Source organism: Centroberyx affinis, unplaced genomic scaffold (genome assembly GCF_046629955.1).
Source record: "Centroberyx affinis isolate AG114_WGS23_722 - 3 ecotype Tasmania unplaced genomic scaffold, CSIRO-AGI_Caff_v1 ptg000866l_1, whole genome shotgun sequence".
Taxonomy (NCBI): domain Eukaryota; kingdom Metazoa; phylum Chordata; class Actinopteri; order Beryciformes; family Berycidae; genus Centroberyx; species Centroberyx affinis.
Genome location: NW_027279460.1, coordinates 397792 through 419240, shown reverse-complemented (window position 1 = coordinate 419240; position 21449 = coordinate 397792). Strand labels below are relative to the sequence as shown.

The 21449-nt window shown below is 40.1% G+C and overlaps 2 protein-coding genes across 2 annotated transcripts in view; both read left to right on the top strand.

Moving 5' to 3' along the window:
- Positions 1 to 350: 350 nt before the first annotated feature.
- Positions 351 to 13079, top strand: LOC139645458 (outer dense fiber protein 2-like). The gene is made up of 19 exons (XM_071521173.1): positions 351 to 486; positions 1503 to 1619; positions 2621 to 2740; positions 2822 to 3001; positions 3242 to 3429; positions 3712 to 3845; positions 5062 to 5177; positions 6052 to 6126; positions 6250 to 6321; positions 6482 to 6598; positions 7400 to 7585; positions 8391 to 8500; positions 8687 to 8822; positions 9072 to 9182; positions 9883 to 10146; positions 11130 to 11230; positions 11329 to 11491; positions 12673 to 12798; positions 12879 to 13079. Exons 1-19 carry the CDS (start codon positions 484 to 486, stop codon positions 13047 to 13049), a joined length of 2490 nt encoding a protein of 829 aa, XP_071377274.1. The 5' UTR covers positions 351 to 483; the 3' UTR covers positions 13050 to 13079.
- Positions 13080 to 17958: 4879 nt separating this feature from the next.
- Positions 17959 to 21449, top strand: part of LOC139645463 (spectrin alpha chain, non-erythrocytic 1-like) — a 36088-nt gene continuing 32597 nt past the window's right edge. Inside the window, exon 1 of the mRNA XM_071521180.1 lies at positions 17959 to 18046. The gene's annotated coding sequence lies outside the window, so the exon portion shown is untranslated. The remainder of the gene's footprint in view (positions 18047 to 21449) is intronic.

Sequence of the window (21449 nt, the reverse complement as noted above, 5' to 3'; positions counted from 1 at the left end):
GTGACAACATGCCCCACTGTGCAGTGTTTCAGTGTCTGACAAGCGAGCAAAAGTCAAATTCAATATTATCTTGGTGAGTGTTAATATATTTGACGTCAGACGTGATTTAAAAAAATTGAAAACTATCTAAAGTGAAATTATTGCTAAAGAATTAGCAGTCGACAGTATGTCGGTGTGGATATCAGCGAGATTTTCCACTCTAGAGGGGTTTAAATCTTCTCATACTCATGTATCTTTGTTACTACCGTGGCTTGTTGAGTGCGTTGCTAGGGAACGTTCGAAGGTCCGCTCTGGTCCAATCACCGGAGAACAGAGTTGTCAAATGACTTAAACTAACCAATCAGGAAGCCGATGAGCGTCACTACCTGTTGAAGTTTATCCAAGCTTCCAGCATCTTAAACTAACTTGCATACTAAAGCGCACACGTTGCTTTGCAGATGAAATATATTTTGCAGTCTTGTCGACTATATTTTGGTTTCTCACATGGTAAGGACGAGGAATTTGTCAATTTGTTGCACAGGCTATCTTCCGCTGCTAGCCAGGCTGCCGTTAGCTAGCTAATGCTAACGTATACTGGTAGCTAAGATACGTTGTCTTATGGTGAACCTGAAGACTGACAAAGTTACTATACACACACAAAAATGTTGCCGAACGTCTAAATGAAACATTAACAGTGCGTGTGTGTTTCATGGAAATCCTTAGTTGCTTTTATTTATTTAGCATGTTGCGTTTTGACAGAATTTAGGTTTGTTGTTGTGCATACCAGACAATTAATGGGTTTTGTCAGCTGTGTTTGCTCGTGAGCTTTAGTTTTTGTCTAAAGCAAGCATGTAGGTGGTAGCTGTATGTAGCTCTTTTGTATATATGTATATATGTATATATGCAGTATATGTCAGTGAGGAGCTGTCTTATGCTGGCAGGGCTGAGGTGCAGTTTGACCGCTACTCTAAGCCAAACCCACCATAATAAAGATGCACTTACAGTGACTTATACACAGAATGTCACCTACATACCTTTAACAGTGGAAGCTGACAGGCATGACCACAAGAGTGCCAGGTTAACTTCTTCTAATTCTAATAAAAAACTACATGAAGTAAAAAAATGACTTTTTTTTTAGTTGTTAATGTACTCAAAAGAAGGCAGTCCAAGGAGATGATATCGGCCAAATCATCCTCAAATAATGTTTTAACAAGCTTCAAGTGCTTGGCTTGATTTGTTTCCAAGGTAATGCTTGTTTCATGTTTTTGTGAGCTTGTCTTTACAACTGCTTGGCATGGTATCAAAAAAAGGAACCATGAGCTCACTAATTTGCATCAAGCATTGTTATAAACCTGTTACACCATAAAATATTTCAGCCTGCTTTTGTAGTTGTGAATTGCTAAAATACTATGCAATGAGTTGCTGCAGTTGGGAATTTGATTAGCATTGTTAAATGATGCATCATATACAAACTGTATGTATGTAATTATTTTCAATGTGCTTCCCCACCGTTCTTACCACAGAGAAAAGCAATGAGGACCCGGTCAAGTTCACCACCGCTTCACGTGCATGTGAATGACACCACACCAGTGCATGTCCATGTGAAGAGCCAACGGACCAGTCCTGTCAGAACACCTCAGGTTAGAGATCTACATCAGGATTATTTGGACCGATATACTGTCATGGTGGTGTCTCCGTACTGTATGTGTCTGTGTGAATCCTTTTGTTTTCAAATAACCTAAATGCCATTTACATTTTGAATGTGCACCATTTGAAGGTCTATGTCTTAATCTTAAACTTAAAATCTTAAACTCATTCAAAGATGGCAACCACCACAGCTCATAACTCGGCATGGCACTGAATTATCATTTCCAATCTGTTGCGCTGATGCTCTTAAAGCAGGGGTCCTTGAGGGGGTTCCATGGGGTCCCCAGCAAAAAGGGGAATAATTTATTTTCACTATAATTCCATCCGTAAGTAACACAATGACAGAATGTATGACTATTTTGGTCATGGGTTTCATACACTTTCTGTAATAAATCATCTAAAAGCAAAAATCTTATCAGATGGGGGACCCTGGGACAAAATCTTATCAAATGGGGGTCTGTGGTCTAATTTGTGTCAGTTTAGGGGTCCTTGACATGAAAAAGTTTGAGAACCACTGCCTTAAAGGATAACACCAGTGTACCCATGAAGTCTAAAGAAGCTGCTGTCTGTTCTACTGCAGTTTTGCCCGACCTCCCAAAAGTCACAGGCTCCCATTGTTTTCAAAAATACATTAAAAACAGCAGAGACAAACTGCTGCCTTGAGTAACCTAATACATCATGTTGAACAACGCATCGTATTGTATTTTTTCCTCACATGACATTTAAAAAAAAATGAAAAAAAGAATGCATGTGTTGTTAACAAAAGGCTGCAGTATGTTTTTGAGCTGTTTTTAATGTAGGGCAAACCCAGTAGAACAGATAGTAGCTTCTGACTGGCAAATACATCAGTGGGTTTAGACTTCATGGGCAATAATGATGATAGAAAAAAAGTACATTACACTGGTGTTATCCTTTAATAACCCACAGTTGATCATGTTACATACATGACACACCCCTGCTCCTGCACATTGTAGTTATTATGCAAATGGGAAAGCATAAAAGTTATTTTTTAAAGGGGAAGACCGCCTTGCGTCCCACGGCGAAGGTAAAAACACGGGTGCCATGGATCCCACCAGGGAAGGCCTCCATGCGGGATTCTACCTACAAATGGGAGGTAATCGCACCCAAATCCCATCCTCAGTATCGTGTCAAAAGATTATCTGGAGTAGTACTGAAAGTGTGTTTCCGCCCCTAGGGGCCGACTCACCGCCTTGAGATCACGCCGCTCTCCGAACCCGACGCCGAGGCTTCCCAGTCTGCGCTGCGATTGGCCGACCTCTCGTCCGAGGAAGAGGAAGTGCTGCACGGACGAATTAGCCAGTATGAGAAGAAGATCGACAGCTTATTGACAGAAGTCAGCTCCCTGAAGAGCGAGGTCAGTGATCTGAGCGATACTCCACTTAGTTTTAACATGGCGGTTATGTGGCTCTTGACCACCATGAAAACCAGAATGTAAACTAATCACCAAGATCAGATGCAGCTGGACGAGTTTGTAGTGTTAGGATTTTTACTTCCCGTTCATTTGAATGAGAAAATAGCCTGAAAACTGACATTTAACACTTTCGTGAACAGTTATGCTTTATGCACCTTATCCACTTGTATGTATGTATTTTAGGTGGAGCTCCGGAGGAAGGAGCAGCTGCTGGAGCGGCGGTCGGAGCAGCTGAGTGTCTCCCAGCGGGTGATCGCCGAGCAGGAGGAGGAGCTGGCTGAGGTGACCAAGGAGCTGGAGGTGACCGAGCGCGAAAACACGCGTTTACGCCAGTCCATGGAGAAGATGCTGGAGGAGACAGATTACAGCAGGCAAGGCAGAGAGACAGAGCCTGAGAGTGGCATGTGTCAGCAAGATTATTCAAATCAAATTCCAACTTTATTTAAACACAACACGACACAATAGCTGGGTTTCCTTCCAAGCATTTGGTGCTGGAAAGGCTCTCTGTTTTTGTATTTTTGAATGAAAACAATGAGAAGATAGTATTTGACTATTGGCTACTATTAGTTTTGCTAAGAGTTTAGACAGCTGTGTGAACTATTTTGAGTGCCTGGACCTTTGTTTGGAGAGTTTTGTGTTCTTGTCCCTCGCAGGTTGGAAAGAGACGGCGTGCAGCAAGACAAAGACGCTCTGCTCAGGAAGCTGATGGAGGCGGAGACGGACGGGACAGCGGCCGCCAAGCAGGTGTCCGCCCTGCGCGAGTCTGTCTCCAAAATGGGGAGCGCTTGTGGCAGTGTGAGTATCGACCGAAGCTTTGGCCCTCATGATGTGCCTCGTCATGGGGTCCCATACGCTCTAGAAACCTGGGAACTCTGCGTTTTCACCCATGGAAAGCAGCTGGAAAATTAGAAAAATGGTTCAAATGTCACTGAAAAATTTAGCTGCATCATCAGAAAGGAGGACCGATACCTCCTGTCAAAATTCAGCAGGAATTAAAATGGAAAGCTATAGCAGAAGAACATTTGGTCCGTGGCCATAATGCAATTTTTTGACATATTGGTCCTATGTGATTCTCAGCTAGATTTATTACCTCAAACTGTGTCACATAATCTCTGTTTGTTATTGAGATATTTGAAAGACAGTTTGTGATGCTTTATCACTGCCAGGGGATTCAAGTGGATCTGAAAATGCCATTTTACCATCTGAGGATTTCAGAAGTGTTTTTATTGTGTCTAAATATAGTATCTAAAAAAAGAAGCAAGGGGAAAGTCTTCATTAGAAGCTACATTAGAGCACAGTGGAACAATTTTTCAGAAAAAAGTGACACTACATTTTCATCAGATGTGGTGTTTTTTTGTCGGTTTTCACTGTTTATTGTACATTTTCAGACTCACTGGAAGTCCAAGGTAGTGATACATCAACGCAAATATTCACTACTAAATTGTCAATACAGAGTAACTACACACAGCAACAGTATGTGCTCAAGATTAGAGAGTTTACATGACATTTTAATTTGCCGCTGACTGTGGAATCAGACTGTTGGCTGCAGGTGGAGACAAGAAAATGAAGCAATGAAGTCATATTTTACTTTTGGTCTTACTTAGACATGGAGGAGATTGAAGGACAAGGAAAGGAAGAGAATAGCTATTAGAGAGTATTGGAAAAAATGTAAAGAAGCCTCTGTTGTGTAGCACATTCCACTTTGACTTTTATTACACGTATTTAGACATCTGTTGAATAATAGCAATCATTTGTGGGCTGATCAAGGTGTGGTGGGAATGTTAATAAAAAAAAGCGTGTGATTTTGAAATATGCAGGCTTCTCCTAACTAAAGTTTTCAGATTGTGCCTCATTTATCAAGCAAAGGGAGGGTGGATTCAACGCAATGCTAGTATAACAGTGCTTTTTTTTCAGATCTCTGACCAGCCATCCAAATGCCATTGTTAGAAAACATGCTTTTCTTTTTCGGTTTCTTCTACTTTTGGCGGTGAAGCGGCTGTCAGGCTCCGAGTCTTCAGTCTTAGCCCGTCAGAAGGAGCTGTTGCTGCAGAAGCTGGAGACGTTCGAGGCCACGAACCGAACTCTCCGCCACCTTCTCCGAGAGCAGCACGGATGCCAGGTACGGCCTCCATGGCAACAGGACTGTCACAGACACAGTTTCAGAAAACCGCTGTCTAAATGCACTGATAGACCAGAGTGGGATTTGTTCAGAGCTTGAATTGGATACACAGGGAATATTTTCACATAATTGGACTCGAGTCAGACTTGAGTCACAATATTAATAGCTTGAGACTTGACTTGATGCATGAAGAGAAAGACTTGAGACTTGACTTGGGTTCTGGTGACTTGGGACTTGACTCTGACTTGTACTTTGATGACTTGAAAAGGTTTCTAAAGTCTTGACTTGAGATCTTGTGTTTGTGTAAATGACTTAGATTGAAAGTGATGAGATTTGTTCCAGCAGACGACTGAATTTAAATTCTGTTTTCTGAATTTGTATGGAATGACTGAATTTATTGAAGTTGAAACTGATTCTAGAAATCAAACTCATGATGCTCTTACCAAGTTTTTATCCTATTAAAACCATATTGCATTGAAAAGTCCTAGATATTTAGTTTTCTTTAAGATATTAAATTGATACAGGACTCTTGATTTGTTCTGACTTGACTTGCTGTTCTACATTTAGACTTGAGACTTGACATTAATGACATGGACTTGACTTGCTAATCTACATTTAGACTTGGGACTTGACTTGAGACTTGTGCCTCAAGACTTGAGACTGACTTGGGACTCGAGCAAAGTTGACTTGGTCACACCTCTGTTTCTAGGTATTTAAAGGTATTCAAACATTGACTTAACAATATCTGGGTGTGATCCTCATTGTCAGGATGAATTACTGACCTGTTGTCTTGAAGGGTTTCCAGCAGCAATATGGAGGTTTGTTTAGTACAGTGACAACCTTTCATGTGTGCTGATGGACTCTTTTTGGGCAGATGGAGTCAATACGCCTGGCAGAGCAGAAGGACACATTACTCAAGAGACTGACAGACACAGAGGCGGAAAATGCGGTGAGCTTAGTAGGAACCTATGAAACACATTTGAATGTTTCTTCTGTCTGAATAACGGTGCCTATCAAATACCTGGAGTTACAATCTTTTTTTTAACATTTGTGGCATTCTTTCCTTTTACAGCATCTTGTGGTGAAACTGCAAGAGAAAGAGAGAGAAGTGGATCAGCTCTCCAAATTTTTAGACACTGAGAAGGTACTGTGTGCACGGGTTCCACTGATTGTGTAACTGTGGATCAGTCTCACAGATGGGGCTTCGAAACAAAACTTTGTGCATTTAATCTCTTCATGACGTAGATTCAAGTGAAATATATTTGTGCCACTAATGCAAATTCTGCTGGATGTTGAGGATGCAGGAAAACGCCAAGACCACAGGTGACTTGTCCAAGGCTCTGGAGTCCACCAGGGCCCATCTGCAAGGCCAGCTTCGCAGCAAAGAAGCCGAGAACAACCGCCTCGCTGTGCAGATCAAGGTCTGTCCTGGGATCTGTTCTGTTTTGGCAGATGTCATTATGTATAACGAGCCTGTTATTGCTTGTGGTAATGCAATTGTAATTATGCATTTGTTTGATGGAGTATTTCAGGCCATTGTCTTCAAAATCAGTCTTGTCCCAGTAGACTCAGCAGCAATTATTTATGCCAATATATTTCTCGTATATTATTATTAACTGCAGTGAAGCAAGTTGGCTTAATGATTTGTCTTTAACTGTAACACAAGCTTGCTTTGTAAGTAGGCTTGGGCCGATATTCAATATTATCGAATATTGCGATATTTTGTGAATATCGCAATATTCCCTGCGATATCAAATAATACACAAAAGAAGTTCCCCGCCCCTCACACATACATAATCATACTTGAAGTGAAAAATTTGTCTTTATAATTCAAGTGGGTTCCCTTTCCCACAGTCAGCCCGTTTTTCTGGAAATAGCAGGAATGAGCAAATTATACCAAATGGCCGTTGTTTCCTCCAATGCTTGAATAGTAAGATCAAATTTCTAGGCTGTTAATAATAATTCTTATTATTATAGCCTAGAAATTTGATGTCATTTGGAAGAAATAAAATACCCCCCCCCAAAAAAACCCAAAGAGAAAAAAAAAGAAAACCCGCGATAATATTGTATATCGTGATATTTTGGTGTGACAGTATCGTAATATTACATTTTTGGATATTGCCCAAGCCTATTCGTAAGACCCCCTACCCCGACCTCCCCCAAAAACACACAATACAGCCCTACACATGCAATCCCTGATTTTGTCTTTCCCGTGGGTCCAGAACCTGGAGCGAGCGGCGAACCAGCAGAAGGGGGAGATGGAGCACCTCACGGAGCAGCTGGCGAGGCTGAAGCAGCAGGCCGGCTCGGACCGAGAGGCTCTGAAACGAGCCACGAGAGCCCAGAAACACCGAGCGGAGCGCAGCGAGGACACCGCGGGCCAGCTGGGCGCCCAGCTGCTGGACATGGTGGGGACATGGTCTAGCTCTACAGAAGAGTTCCCAAGGCTGTCCTACTTTAGCACCGGATTCATTTTTCAGAGTCCACCAGGAAGATAGACAGGTGCATTGGGTCCATTGTAGGCTTGGCCCGATATTCGATATTGTAGAGTATCGCAATATTCAGTATTATCGAATATCGCGATACTTCCCGCAATATTGAATATCGCCCCCTTATTAATAATAATAATCATTATAATTTGGTAGAAATTAAATAAAATACCCCTCCAAAAAACCTGGGGGAAAAAAACTGGAAAAAAAACAAAAAAAAACGTGTGCAATAATATTGTGTATCACAATATTTTGGGACAGTATCGTGATATTACATTTTGGATATAGCCCAAGCCTAGTCCATTCACTTACATTTGTCGTGACTTTGGCTTGTAGATGGAAAATATGTTTTCCCAGCATAACTCAACAAATTAACAAACTCTTACAAGTCTCAAAATCCATGTTACAACCAATGTTTGGCTGTCACATAGCGTCAGTAAAGATTTGATATGTTCAGTCCAATAAATCACTATGTAAACAAAGCCAGTGGGCACAAGGTGGTGTCATCAGTGATTGGAATTTAAAAAAACTTTGAGAAACGATGCATCTCACCATTTTGTTTCAGCATTTTCAAAACCGCACTGATTAGCCGAAGGGAGGTGCTACAATTACAGCACAAAACAAGATGACTGATTGGTCCAGAGGGGGACTGCATCATTCATGGAGAACAACATGTTTGCTGTTGCTTTGTTGTAATTTAGATTTGCATTCATATCTTTAACAGGAGAAGCAATTGACAGACGCCCTGTCAGCCGCTGAGAACTGGCGAAGCCGTCACACCCAAGAAGTGAAAGACAAGAGTCAGCTGGAGATTGAACTGTCTGTCTTGAACAGGTGAGGGCCGCTCTGTTGTGGCTGCAGCTACAAACACGAGTGAGTCTCTAATCAGATACTGGAGAACTAGTGACTATGCAGAACAGGAACACATCATCTCAACCAATGATAGGTTCTTATTTCCAAACTCTGCAATGATAAACATGGTTGTAAAGAGAATAAAAAGACTGTCTTTATGTGATGCAGCCGTGTGGCAGAGCTCAGCGAGCAGCTGCACAGCACAGAGGATAAAGGCCGAGCGGAGAGAGAAGCCCTGCTGGAGCACCTGCATGGACTGACCACAGACAGCACCGCCGCCAAACTGGACAACCAGACTCTCAAGGTCCAACACACACCAGCACACACCAAAGATTTAACTTGCTTGGATTACATCCTTCCCTTTCATTCTTATAGACTCATAACTGACATACATTACATCACATGTTAATTAAATAACTAAAAATAAATACAACCAATTTACCTCATTTTGATGACCTACTCTCATTAGTGCCGTCAAATTGTTTTAGCCAGTAGCTTGAGTATGACACAGTCTTATGACCAGTCGCCAACCACAGCTGTGTGTTCCCGGTAGGCCACACTGTCTGCAGTGGAGGAGAAACTGGCCTTGTCCCAGACGGAGCTGCAGCAGGTCAAAGCCTCTGTCAAGCAATATGAAAGCCTGCTGGATGGCTATAAGATCCAGGTATGTGAAGCACACTCTTATACTGTACTGCTCAGTAGGGATGCGCCGATATATTGGCAGACTGTAGGTATTGGCCGATATCAGTCAATATCAATATCAATTGTGAAACTGCCATTTTTGTGATGTTTTTTGACAACTGTCATATTAGCAACAGAAGAGTAGAACTAACATGTTTTTTTGTTTAAAAACCACTTCATTATCTTAAGATAAGCATGTCTGTAAAGCTTAACCTGTTTGCACCTGTATTTTGTACTAAGATTCTTACATGAATCCAGTATATAATACAACATGTATGGAATATGAAACAAATGACAAAAAAAGTCATTAATTAAATAGGTTGTTAATAATAATCATAATACTCATAATAATCATAATTTTATTTGTATAGCACTATATAACAAAGTTACAAAGTGCTGAACACCAGAAGATTAAAACAATGACATAAAATAAATACAAAAAATAGCATAAAAATACATTAAAATAATAAAAGACAACAGAAAAGGAGAATAAAACAATTAGGAAAAAGCAAGTTTAAAAAAGTATGTTTTCAACTGTGATTTAAAAGCAGTGATAGACTTAGTTCTTCTAACAGTCTCGGGCAAGCCACTCCACAACTTGGGGGCCCTCACTGCAAAAGCTCTGTCTCCTTTGGTCTTAACAGTAATATTAACACCTTCTTCCACTCGACGTCACTGCGCAGGTTGGGAAGACCCGGGCCGAGGCGGACGAGTACTGCACCCGGCTGGGCCAGGCGGAGCGGGAGGCGCAGGCGGCGCGGGGCGAGCTGGAGCGGGAGATAGAGGAGGTGCGCAGGCAGCTGCTGGGCCGGCTGGCGGAGCTGGAGCCTCTTCCCGAAGCCTTACGCCGCTCCGAGCTCCAGCTGCAGGAGGCTCAGGACAGGGAGCGGGGCCAGGAGAGACGCGGCATGGAGCTCGGCAACACCCTGACCGATCTACGCATGAAGGTCAGCGGCTCCCTATGCATGATGTTAAAGCAGAGGTGTGACCAAGTCAACTCCGCTCGAGTCCCAAGTCAGTTTCAAGTCTTGAAGCTCAAGTCTCAAGTCAAGTCCCAAGTCTAAATGTAGATTACCAAGTCAAGCCCAAGTCAAGTGTATGTCATTAATGTCAAGTCTCAAGTCTAAATGTAGAACAGCAAGTCAAGTCAGAACAAATCAAGAGTCCTGTATCGATTTAATATCTTAAAGAAAACTAAATATCTAGGACTTTTCAATGCAATATGCTTTTAATAGGATAAAAACTAGGTAAGAGCATCATGAGTTTGATTTCTAGAATCAGTTTCAACTTCAATAAATTCAATCATTCCATACAAATTCAGAAAACAGAATTTAAATTCAGTTGTCTGCTGGAACAAATCTCATCACTTTCAATCTAAGTCATTTACACAAACACAAGATCTCAAGTCAAGACTTTAGAAACCTTTTCAAGTCATCAGAGTACAAGTCAAGTCAAGTCTCAAGTCTTCTCTTCATGCATCAAGTCAAGTCTCAAGCAATTCAAACTGTGACTCAAGTCACAAAAATCTCTTCCAACATGTTTATTCTCTTCAGTAAAGACAAAGCCACCAGGGAGGGGGAGGGGGGGACAGGAAGCAACAGGGTTTATGGGAAATGTAGTCTGAAATATTATTTAAACTGGCATTAAAAAGCTCCTAATAAGTCCTAAATTTAACTTGCAGAAACTTATAGTCACCCCACATGACCAAATATTTTTAGTTGACAGTTAAGAGAACTATTTTCAAAACTGGGTCTTCCAAGTAGGAAACCAAACACTGGATACACAGTCCCAGTCATGCCAAGGAGGACCAGCACCAGATCCCAACCACCACCTGGGGAAGGATGATATTTCGGCTCACGGGGGTTTTAGGGAAAGCTAATCCGCATACAAGCGAGTGCAATAGTTCAGTATTTGTCCCATGTGGTTTTAGGTGGAGACTCAAGGCAGCCAGGTGGAGCTGCTGAGGCAGAAGAACATGGTGCTGCTGGAGGAGAACAAGCAGCTGCAACACCGGGTGGAGAGTCTGGAGAGGTCGGTAACTCATTGACAACCTCCTCTGCTTCACAACATTGGCTTTTACACTTTTGTGTGTCCAGAGTGTCGATTCCTTCTCCGGTCTCGTCCTGCAGGAAGCTGGAGGAGGCCGGCAGTCAGAACGGCGACCTGCTGGCGGTCGTCACCAAACGGGAAGAGACCATCCTCAGCAATCAGCTTCGTCTGGAGGAAAAAACAAGGGAGTGCACCCTGCTGAGCCGCAAGCTAGAGGAGGCTCTGGACGACGCTCGCCAACAGGTCCGACCCTCTGGTTGAATGTTTGCAAGTATATTGAACTAACTTACTAAATAAAGAAATGTGTAACTAACAGGACCTTTCAGAAGACCTCCTCTTCATCCTCTGTAACAGTGATTCTCAACCTTTTTCCATATCAAGGAGCCCTAATTTAGTCCACATTAGAGCCACAGACCCCCATTTGATGAGATTTTGTCTCTCAGACCCAAATCTGAGAATATTTTTATTGTCAGATATGATTTTGTCCAGAATTCCATGACTATCTGTATCATAGGTAGAGAGATAACAGTTAAACTATGATCAAAACAGTCATTCTTCTACATTCTCTAACTGTGTTAACTTCTTGTAAATGAAATAATTCTGAAGTTTAACAATTCATCAGTTTGCTGGAGACCCCCTGGAACCCCCTCAAGGACCCCTGGTGGTCCCCGGACCCCACGTTGAGAACCACTGCTCAATAAAACAGAGCTCAAAATAAACCTGCATGCATAATTTATCTCAAATATTGAACCCTGCCACTGTCGTCTCTTTGAAAATGTAATCATGAATCAAACAAATTATACAGAAATAAATTGGATGGCCAAATATTTTATTATTAAAAAAAAAATATGCTATGATTCCCTTTGAATCACTTCATTTTTGGGGATAGAATATGATAAACATACGCAAGTACTGGATTTTGCATTTGGTTTGATGTGTTGGAAAGATTCATAAATTAGACAAAACAAGTTGCGTATGATCATCTCAGCACGCAGACTGGCAGTAGTTTCAATTGACAAGATCCCAGAGATAAAGGAAAAAGTCATTAAATTTAAATATTGAGCTTTTTATGAGAAAAACCCATGCAAAGGAATACGTACCCAAAATGTGAAATGTCTTGGAAATTTGTTCATGTTCATCTTTTCAGTTGATGAGTTGTTTAATGTCAAGCTAGGCTATGCTGTGCAGTCAGTGATGTCCATGTATATGAATCACTTATGATGCAAAACAAATGCAAAAACAGAAACAGGATAAAGTGATATCGTATTGGAAAATAAATGTTGAAGGTAACATGTGGTACAAAGTATATCAGAGTGGTTGGCACACAAATTTGGGATAGAAATGGAGTTTAAGATGTTTTTTTTAATAAATAACGAGGATATCAGTTGCGCCCATTAATGATGTTCCAACATATTTATCTCCAGGTTTCTGAGACCAGAGAACGCGCTGCAACCAAACAACGCTCCACCCAATCCAAGATACTGGACCTGGAGACCCATCTCAGCAGGACTACCTCAGAAATCAACCAGCTGCGGCGCAGCAAAGAGGAGGTAAAGGCCTCCGTATGTCATCTTCTTCTAACAAACCTGTGTATAAACAGTGGCATAACGTGTGTGTTTGCGATGACCAGGTGGAGCGGCGGTACCAGAGCCGGCTGCAGGACGTGAAGGATCGGCTGGAGCAGTCGGACAGCACCAACCGCAGCCTGCAGAACTACGTCCAGTTCCTCAAAGCGTCCTACGCCAATGTGTTCGGAGACTTGGCCCTCAGCAGCTCCCTGCGCGCCCCCTCGCCCATCTGACAGCCCGTCCACCACAACTTGCACAAATCAAAACACACAAACTATATACCGTATATACATTCATATTCCCAGAGTATCGTATCGCTCCTCAATATCAACATAAATGAGGTCTGTTTATCACTAAGCTAAGACGAGGCATTTCTCACTTGTGAAATTCTGCTTTTGTAGAAACGACCGCTTTTATTCTCACATTTCTATGTCTGAAGTTCTCTGAAATAAGTCTCATTTAGTTCTCCTCTAAGTATCCCCAACTGAGAGTGGCTGAGTTTAGAGGAAGACTAGATTCTGCTGGTCCACCTCAAACATTTGTCACTCTTCACATACTTAGTCAGCAAATGCTTGAATCCACAAAAGCAAATAGTCTTTATTGGCGACTACTAATAATGAATTAGGTGAGGAGCATGGTACAGCGATTCACAATTAATTAAAACTGAAATGACAACCAGAAGATTCTAAATATCCCCTCATATATTTCAGATTTTTTTTTCTAAAGAGGTTTTAAGAGAAATGGTTCAGGAGGAAGTGAACGTCATGTGAGTATAGCGATATATATTAGGGTTGCATGCAGGAGTTATCACATTTTTCTCCTACGTTTGCATTTCACATGCCAAAAACAATGGAAATTGCTAATTTCCTATGCAAGCCTATGCAATATGCATTATGTTTTAACCTCCACTAGTCAAGACAAAAGGTAGTATGTTGTTCTTTGTCAGAATTATCACATAATATTATTATTACATAGTAAAAATATTGCTGTGTGTTTTGTACTATGTGCCCAAGCCATCCATGAAACATTATGTACTTAAATGTATCTGTTTTTTTATCTTATGGAGTTGAAAACACTGGTGCTATGGTTGTTGCAGTCCTTAGTACAAGATGCTGTGTGTGTCAAAACGATGACTTTTGGTTTACTGTTTGTTATATCAGTGTTAAATTACAATCTGACATACTCTACATTAGAAGAATCAACAGTTTGTTTCCTCCTTGATGATTTCACAGAGCATATTTATGAATAACTGAGTAATTTATATCCACTGTGGATGACTTTTGAAGTTGCAATAAAACGAGAAAAATATTTCCCTGCAGCTGTGTCTTTGATGGAACACCAGATTGAACTGTGAGTCATTGTCCTGTTGGAGCAGAAACTGTCTCCCCTATCTAAGGTCTTTGGTTCTCTGAAACAGGTTGTCAGTTTTTTGTTTTCTCTGCCACACACTCCAGATTTGTGAACTATTACTTCAACTGATTGCTGTAGAGAAATCTCAAGGACACAGGAATTTTGATGCAATATATTTCAGCATTTCATACTTAAAGCAATACTCCACTTAGTTTTAACATGGGGGTTATTTGGCTCTTGACAGTCATGAAAACCAGAATATAAACTAATCACCAAGATCAGATGCAGCTGGACGAGTTCATAGTGTTCAGAATTTCACTTCCCATTAATTTGAATGAGGCCAGAAAATAGACTGAAAACTGACATTGAACGCATTGGTGAACAGACTCAACAACAGATCCCACTACTACTCTTGAAACAGGCTCTTCAGGCTCATGAAGAACATGCAAAACACAGCCGCCAAGGTAGGGAGTTGGTTCAGTCAAATCTTCCAGATAAAGCCTGTGAAGCCTGTCTCATGCTGTAAACCCATACTGTTAAATGGTTTTAGGGCACAGATCAGGACAAGATTAGATGAAACTTTAACGATCCCAATGGCGAAATCGGGTCATAGCGGCAGAAAAGAATGGCATAGAGATGAAAAATACAACAAATCAAAGATATTGCAGGTAGTACGATAAAAACTACATATTGAAGATAATACAAGGATGCAGCTTCCTTGTCATGTTAATACAGAATTAGAACTCGACTTGCTATACTGACTATTGGCAGATTTACAGGTTAACTGATGCTTGCAGTTTACAGATCTATTAGAATACAAATTATGCATTGTGTGCAAATGTGCACTATTGGCCATCCAGAGTATCAGATTTACAGAGCAGATGTGCAAATGTGCATTGTTAACTATTCGCATTATCATTTTTTGGAGGCATATATGTACAGAAGTGTCTAGATTTGCAAATGTGCATTATTAACTTTTCACATTATCGTTTTTTTGGAGGCATATATGTACAGAAGTGTCTAGATTTGCAAATGTACATTATTAACTTTTCACATTATCGTTTTTTTGGAGGCATATATGAACAGAAGTGTCTAGATTTGCAAATGAGCATTATTAACTTTTCACATTATCGTTTTTTTGGAGGCATATATGAACAGAAGTGTCTAGATTTGCAAATGTGCATTATTAACTTTTCACATTATTGTTTTTTTGGAGGCATATATGAACAGAAGTGTCTAGATTTGCAAATGAGCATTATTAACTTTTCACATTATCGATTTTTTGGAGGCATATATGAACAGAAGTGTCTAGATTTGCAAATGTGCATTATTAACTTTTCACATTATCGTTTTTTTTGGAGGCATATATGAACTGAAGTATCTAGATTTGCAAATGTGTGCATTATTAACTTTTCACATTATCTTTCTTTTGGAGGCATATATGAACAGAAGTATCTAGATTTGCAACCATGCATTATTAACTATTCACATTATAATTTTTTGGAGGCGTATATGTACAGAAGTGTCTAGATTTGCAAATGTGCATTGTTAACTTTTCACATTATTGGTTTTTGGAGGCACATATGAACAGAAGTGTCTAGATTTGCAAATGTGCATTGTTAAGTATTCACATTATCATTTTTTTGGAGGCACATATGAACAGAAGTGTCTAGATTTGCAGATGTGCATCGTTAGCTGTTCACATTTTAAGAGATGAGACTTACAGATGGGAATAAGATACGTACAGAAATATATTGAGAAATGTGTATTAGCTCACGCTCATGCACAGAGACACATGATCCCTTAGCGGTAATAACCAGTCGGGCATAGGCCTACTTGTTGTCGTCAGCTGACATGAAGCTGCCGGAGGGGAACAGACAACACACTGCTCATTATAGAGGCAGATCAGACACAGAGACTGTCTCTTCACCATGTTAACAGTCACTAATAGGAACCGGCTCACCCGCATCATCTCACACAACGCATCCAAGATCATTGGCCTTTGTACAAAGGGTGGAACCAAATTTCCTCTTATAGGACAATAAATTATCTATCTATCTATCTATCTATCTATCTATCTGACATTTTATATGGCAGTGATTTAATGTTTGGTTTATGGTACAGCTACAGTTCATCCAACATCAGCAATATAGACTGAGTTTGCAGGGAGGAGACATTAAGACATCCCAGTGAGTGTTCCACTTCCCTATACAGTAATTTAATTAGACTTGACCAATTCTCTGCCATAGATAATGCAGCAGTATCGAAACACTGTTCCAGCTGTTCTTGCCCTCCATTGGTCTCCCTCGCCCCCCCATACAGTCAGGGAAAATGAGAGAGGACGCCAAATTTAACATTTGAATCTTGTGAAAATGCAGTCTCTTAATGTACAGCCTCACTGTATGCCAAGGCTGAGGTGGCACGATTTGGTCAACTGCTGACTTCAATTCCTTTTACTCACAGGGAATGACTTCATCTGAAGCCTGGTCCAGGAGGGTCCATGGTAATAAAACTACCTAAGTGTCTATTTTTGCCCATAAATTAAACTAAAAAACCTACTAGAATGCAGAGACTTGCTCCATTCACTCTGAACTCTTGTTGCTGCAGTGTAAGCTAAACATAGTATGAAGATAAGATTAAACTTTATTGATCCCAGTGAGGAAATTGAGCACCAGCAAATAGAAATAAAGAATAAATAAGGAGAAGAAGAAAAAAAGAATAAAAATGAACTTTTTAGACTGAAATATAAACAAGTCCTGAGGTGCAAATATTTCTTAAAATTTCTTGTAAGACATTTCACAATATGAAATATGTTACACTTTTGATATATGGTTTTAGAACATCTGAAGATTAAAAAGAGAATGTCCTGTAATTTTATATTGTCATATATGTTCCCTGTCTGGAAAGTAGTGTAATGTATTATAGTTGTAATCTTTTTCTTTGTATATTTCTAATACAGTTTCACCTGAATAGACATTTTGTGTTTTGTGTGTATTGTTGTTTTGTGTTGTTGGTATTTGAATGAATGTTTTATGTTGTGATAATTTATGTTATTTATGCTTTTATTTGATCTCATATTAACTATTCTGTATTCTTGCCTCACTTATCCAGAACTTTCTTCTCTCCAGTTGATTTTAGAATCAAATTTAAGATTTTATTGATTACTTTTAAAGTAACAAATGGTTTATTATTTGCTGTACAGAAGTGAAGTCCTACATCTACAGATAAAGCTTTTTTGACAGGCTCAGTCAGTGGAGGCTGGCCTGTAGGGGGCGCCAGGGCGCTGCCCCGCCTAGACTTTAACTGGAAAAAACAAGTTTTTTTCAAGGGCTTTTCAAGGGTTTTTAATTTAGGATGTGAGGATATGGTCGCCCATTGTTGTTATTTTATAGTGTTGTACATTTGTATTATAATATTGCCATTACATAGTCTGTTATTTCTTCTTTGCTGCGTGGGGCATCATGGAGTCAGATTCACACCGTCCCTTTATAATAGCTGATTGTTAATATATGTGTTGGTTCCTCTTATCTTACCGGTCTTTGTTTAAAAGGTGCCATGACAGTATAGTTTCTTCTTCTTCCTCCTCTATTTCTACTTCTACTACTACCATAATATACTAATCAGGGCTGTGTAAACTGCGATGACAAAAGATTAATTAAGGTGTTTCATTATAATCACCTTTGGGCCAATGTTGAGCTCGGAGACTGTCGGTTCTTGTCGGTAATTGTCGGTTCTTTCCGGAGAGCTGCAGTGAATGACGTCACATTCCGTAAAAAAAACAAAAAAAAAACAGCCATCCCAGCTAGCTAGCAGAGGTCTCACCCTTCGTCTTCGATCCGCCTCGACACCACTTCGCAAGCTCTATACAAGATAGACTGAGGTACGAAAATTGCTTTTATTTTTTTTTAACGATATGTCAATTTTAAAATAAATTCATTAAAATAATGCATAACTTGCTATCTCAGAAGCCCTGTCCTGTTAATTAAATTTGTGTCGCCTCTCTGCTAACCTATGGGTCCGCTAACGGTTAGCTCGTTGGCTAACGTTAACGTTAGCTGCAAGCACTCCTTTTGTTGAATGATATTCACGTGAAACTACTGCAAGGGAAATGCAAACATATTATTAAGCACAGTAGAGAAAAAAAATCTCACATTGTCGCCACTTTGCCTCTTTGCTTTAGGTCAGCTAACATCTTACTGTACCTGCTGACATTAACGTTAGCTTGCTTTGACACTGTTCGAGCTCCGTTGCATTCAAATGATTGATTCAGCGTTGTGATGTCGAGATATTTGATTCAGCGTTTGCAGACTGTTTCATATTGATTGTTTCTTTTGTGAAAATCTCCATGATAGATTGGCGAGCATAAACCTAGTGTTAGCCGTCAGCTCCTGCCTGCTAGTTCGTTAACTTAGTTATATAGCTAGCTAACGTTAGCTTTGCACAATTGTTATCTGATACACCAATATACTTGTAACTAACGTTAGATCTTCCCCGATCGTTTGTAGATGATGTGCAAATGAATAAAAAGGGCTATATAGCTGATTACAGTATCTTGTCGGCCATAGCTGAATGGGACCCGCCCAGCGCAGTTGGAATACCTCTGAACAAATGGCCCCAGCTGTCAGTCCTATTAACTTACATTCATTCACATATTGACAGCGTCAAGGTTAATTATTTATACTTATGTCTTCAGGCAGTTGGATATTTTGTTCTGGTATGCATAGGAAGTTTGTAAGAAGGCTCTGTCGAATAGAATGGCATTGCATTGCATCTTTTTTCTTTACGAGAGTTACTGAGGCCTTGTAAAGACCTGGTGATTGTAACAGAGCACATCTGAATGTATGTGGTTCTAGGAAAACGACTGTGGACAATCATTGCCTTAAGATAATATATCCAAAGAGCTAGAGAGGGCTGCTACATAGTTGGACTTGTGAAAATGTGGATACGCTGTGTTGCATCACAGCAACTGACTGACTGTCCCGACCACAGCCTTTCAGGGTGGTGCCAAATTACTGACATTCCAGATGCCCCTCCAGTTCAGATAGAAAGCTGTATAGCATTCAACTCTCAGGATTAGCATTGGAGATCTGTGTGAAATTTGGCCAATAGGGCTGTAATGCTATAGAATTTTCCACACCATGGTAATAAAATGACAGGACATAGGACATGGACACTATACTCTGGTTACTGTGAATAATCACATTAAGGCAATGGCCCAATTGTTTACGTAATTTTCCCCAATAACCTGCATTTACATGGATTTAATTGATAGAAGGGTTAGTTTAATGAGAGAAGGATGTGAGGCAATGAGATCCAGCCTGCAGTCATCCAAATATCAGGCAAAACATTTCAGAACATTTTGTCAGATTGCATTGATGTGCTTACAGAGCACATCAGTGTGAGTGGTGATTTTCTCAGTGTTGGCTGAAAGCAGAATACGTCATGATGTAATCATGTAGCACATGACGTGAGTGTTGCCATGTTGTCATTAAACACATCGCCTCTGCCTCTGACCTTTTTACCACAAGCTCATATTAAAAAAAACTGAATGAAATCCGACTAGGATCCCTTTACAGTCACAAATATTGAAAGGTTGAGCTGAAGTCTAGGTGTGTTAATCGAGTTAGGATTACATCGATGATGACCTTACTCTGACATGACATTTGCCATAGTGCAAGTATTGACTTTAATCAGAGAAGATCAGAGTGTTAGTGTGCATGTAAAAGTATGCGATATGCAGTGCTACCCCAGTCGTATTATGCAAACAAGTGCTGAAGATGATCAGGTTGGTAAGCCTTGCCTAAGCATACCCCATCTTTTCTAAAACACTAGCTCCAAGTGTGTCCTGAAGGCCTAGGCTATATATCGCCTTTCATGTTTTTAATTGTCCTAATCCATTGTCCTGATCTCTGGTTGATCAGCTGCCCTCATCTATTCTATGGAGAAAATAGCTTATATATAACATATTACATACATGCATAGAAGCACTGCTTATACAACAATGTGATTTATTATAGGATGCCACATACCATCATAGAAAGATTTCGTCATACATCAATGTATGGTAGCAGTCCATGGTAACTAGAGGTCTGCTGTGAAGCCCGAGCCCTAAACCCAAAATTAAAACATTCCTATTTAAAAGGCATAGTTGTCTATGTTCTGTCTTCCCTCTGACAATGGATGCTGAACAGAACACAGCAGACACAACATGTTACGTAGCTGCTATGCAAATAAATTGATGGAAAGGAAATTACTGAGCTAAGACAATAACAACTGAAAACTTATCTAAGGCTATCTTCCTTCCAACTTCCCACAGAGGGCCTGTCACACATCTCACACAACCAGATATTCCTGGACCAGCTTTTGCATCTGAGAAGAGGGGTTTTATGAAAAGTTGCACCTAAGATGTTAGGATTTAAGGTTTAAGTAATTTTATCACAATAATACTTTATATTCCTTATTATTGCTCAGTAAAGAATAGACCTGATTTGTAGAAAATGATTTTTGTCGACTATGGCACTGTGGCTGTGATTTAAAAGAAAGCTGACGTTAACTTTACCAACCCTGCAGTAAGCCTCTTAGTCCTGCAGTATGTTGGTGATGCAGGTGTTGTTGCCGCCCTGGTGGCCAATTCTGGGTCTCGTGGGTTAACAAAAGTAAAAGCATCGGTGGAACTGTAGAAAATGCTTTATATTGTTGTTTTATTATACACAAGTTGCATAGCTGGGAATTTGATACGGCACTTTGTGTCTTCATGTGGCTTGTCTGGCCTTATTGTTTATGTCAGAACGCCATTTTCTATTCTGAATATCTTTTACATTCTCACTGTGGGTTCCTGGGTTTATTTCCTGGGCTTTATAGTTTGTATTAGGGGTGTAAAAAAGCATTGGATTGTTTTGAAGTTGGAAAGGCAACTGCATCAATTTGAAAAGTTGGGATCGATTAATATTTCATGAAGGTGTTTTGTGAGCTCTTTATTCTGCAGAGCTCAATAGAAGGTATCGAAATTAATCAAATTGTGGGCAGAATGTGAGATTTTATGATGCATTGAATCTTTGCTGAAAGAATCTAAATTGAATCGTTGTTTGATTGACTCGTTAGATTCGTTACACCCCTCGTTTGTAATGTTCATAGTTTGCATCTAATAAAACGCTCCCCTTAATAAAATGGTCAGAAATGCAAACTGAAAATGTAAAATGTAACATAAATTATCATGGAGATAGAACATTATTTATCCACAAATATTTTCTGCTTATTTTGTTATCCCATATCTCAAAACTTGC

Coding starts and splice junctions, on each gene's coding strand:
- LOC139645458 (XM_071521173.1), top strand. Junction 10,147..11,129: donor TGACCGATCTACGCATGAAG/GTCAGCGGCTCC, acceptor ATGTGGTTTTAG/GTGGAGACTCAAGGCAGCCA. Junction 11,492..12,672: donor TGGACGACGCTCGCCAACAG/GTCCGACCCTCT, acceptor ATTTATCTCCAG/GTTTCTGAGACCAGAGAACG.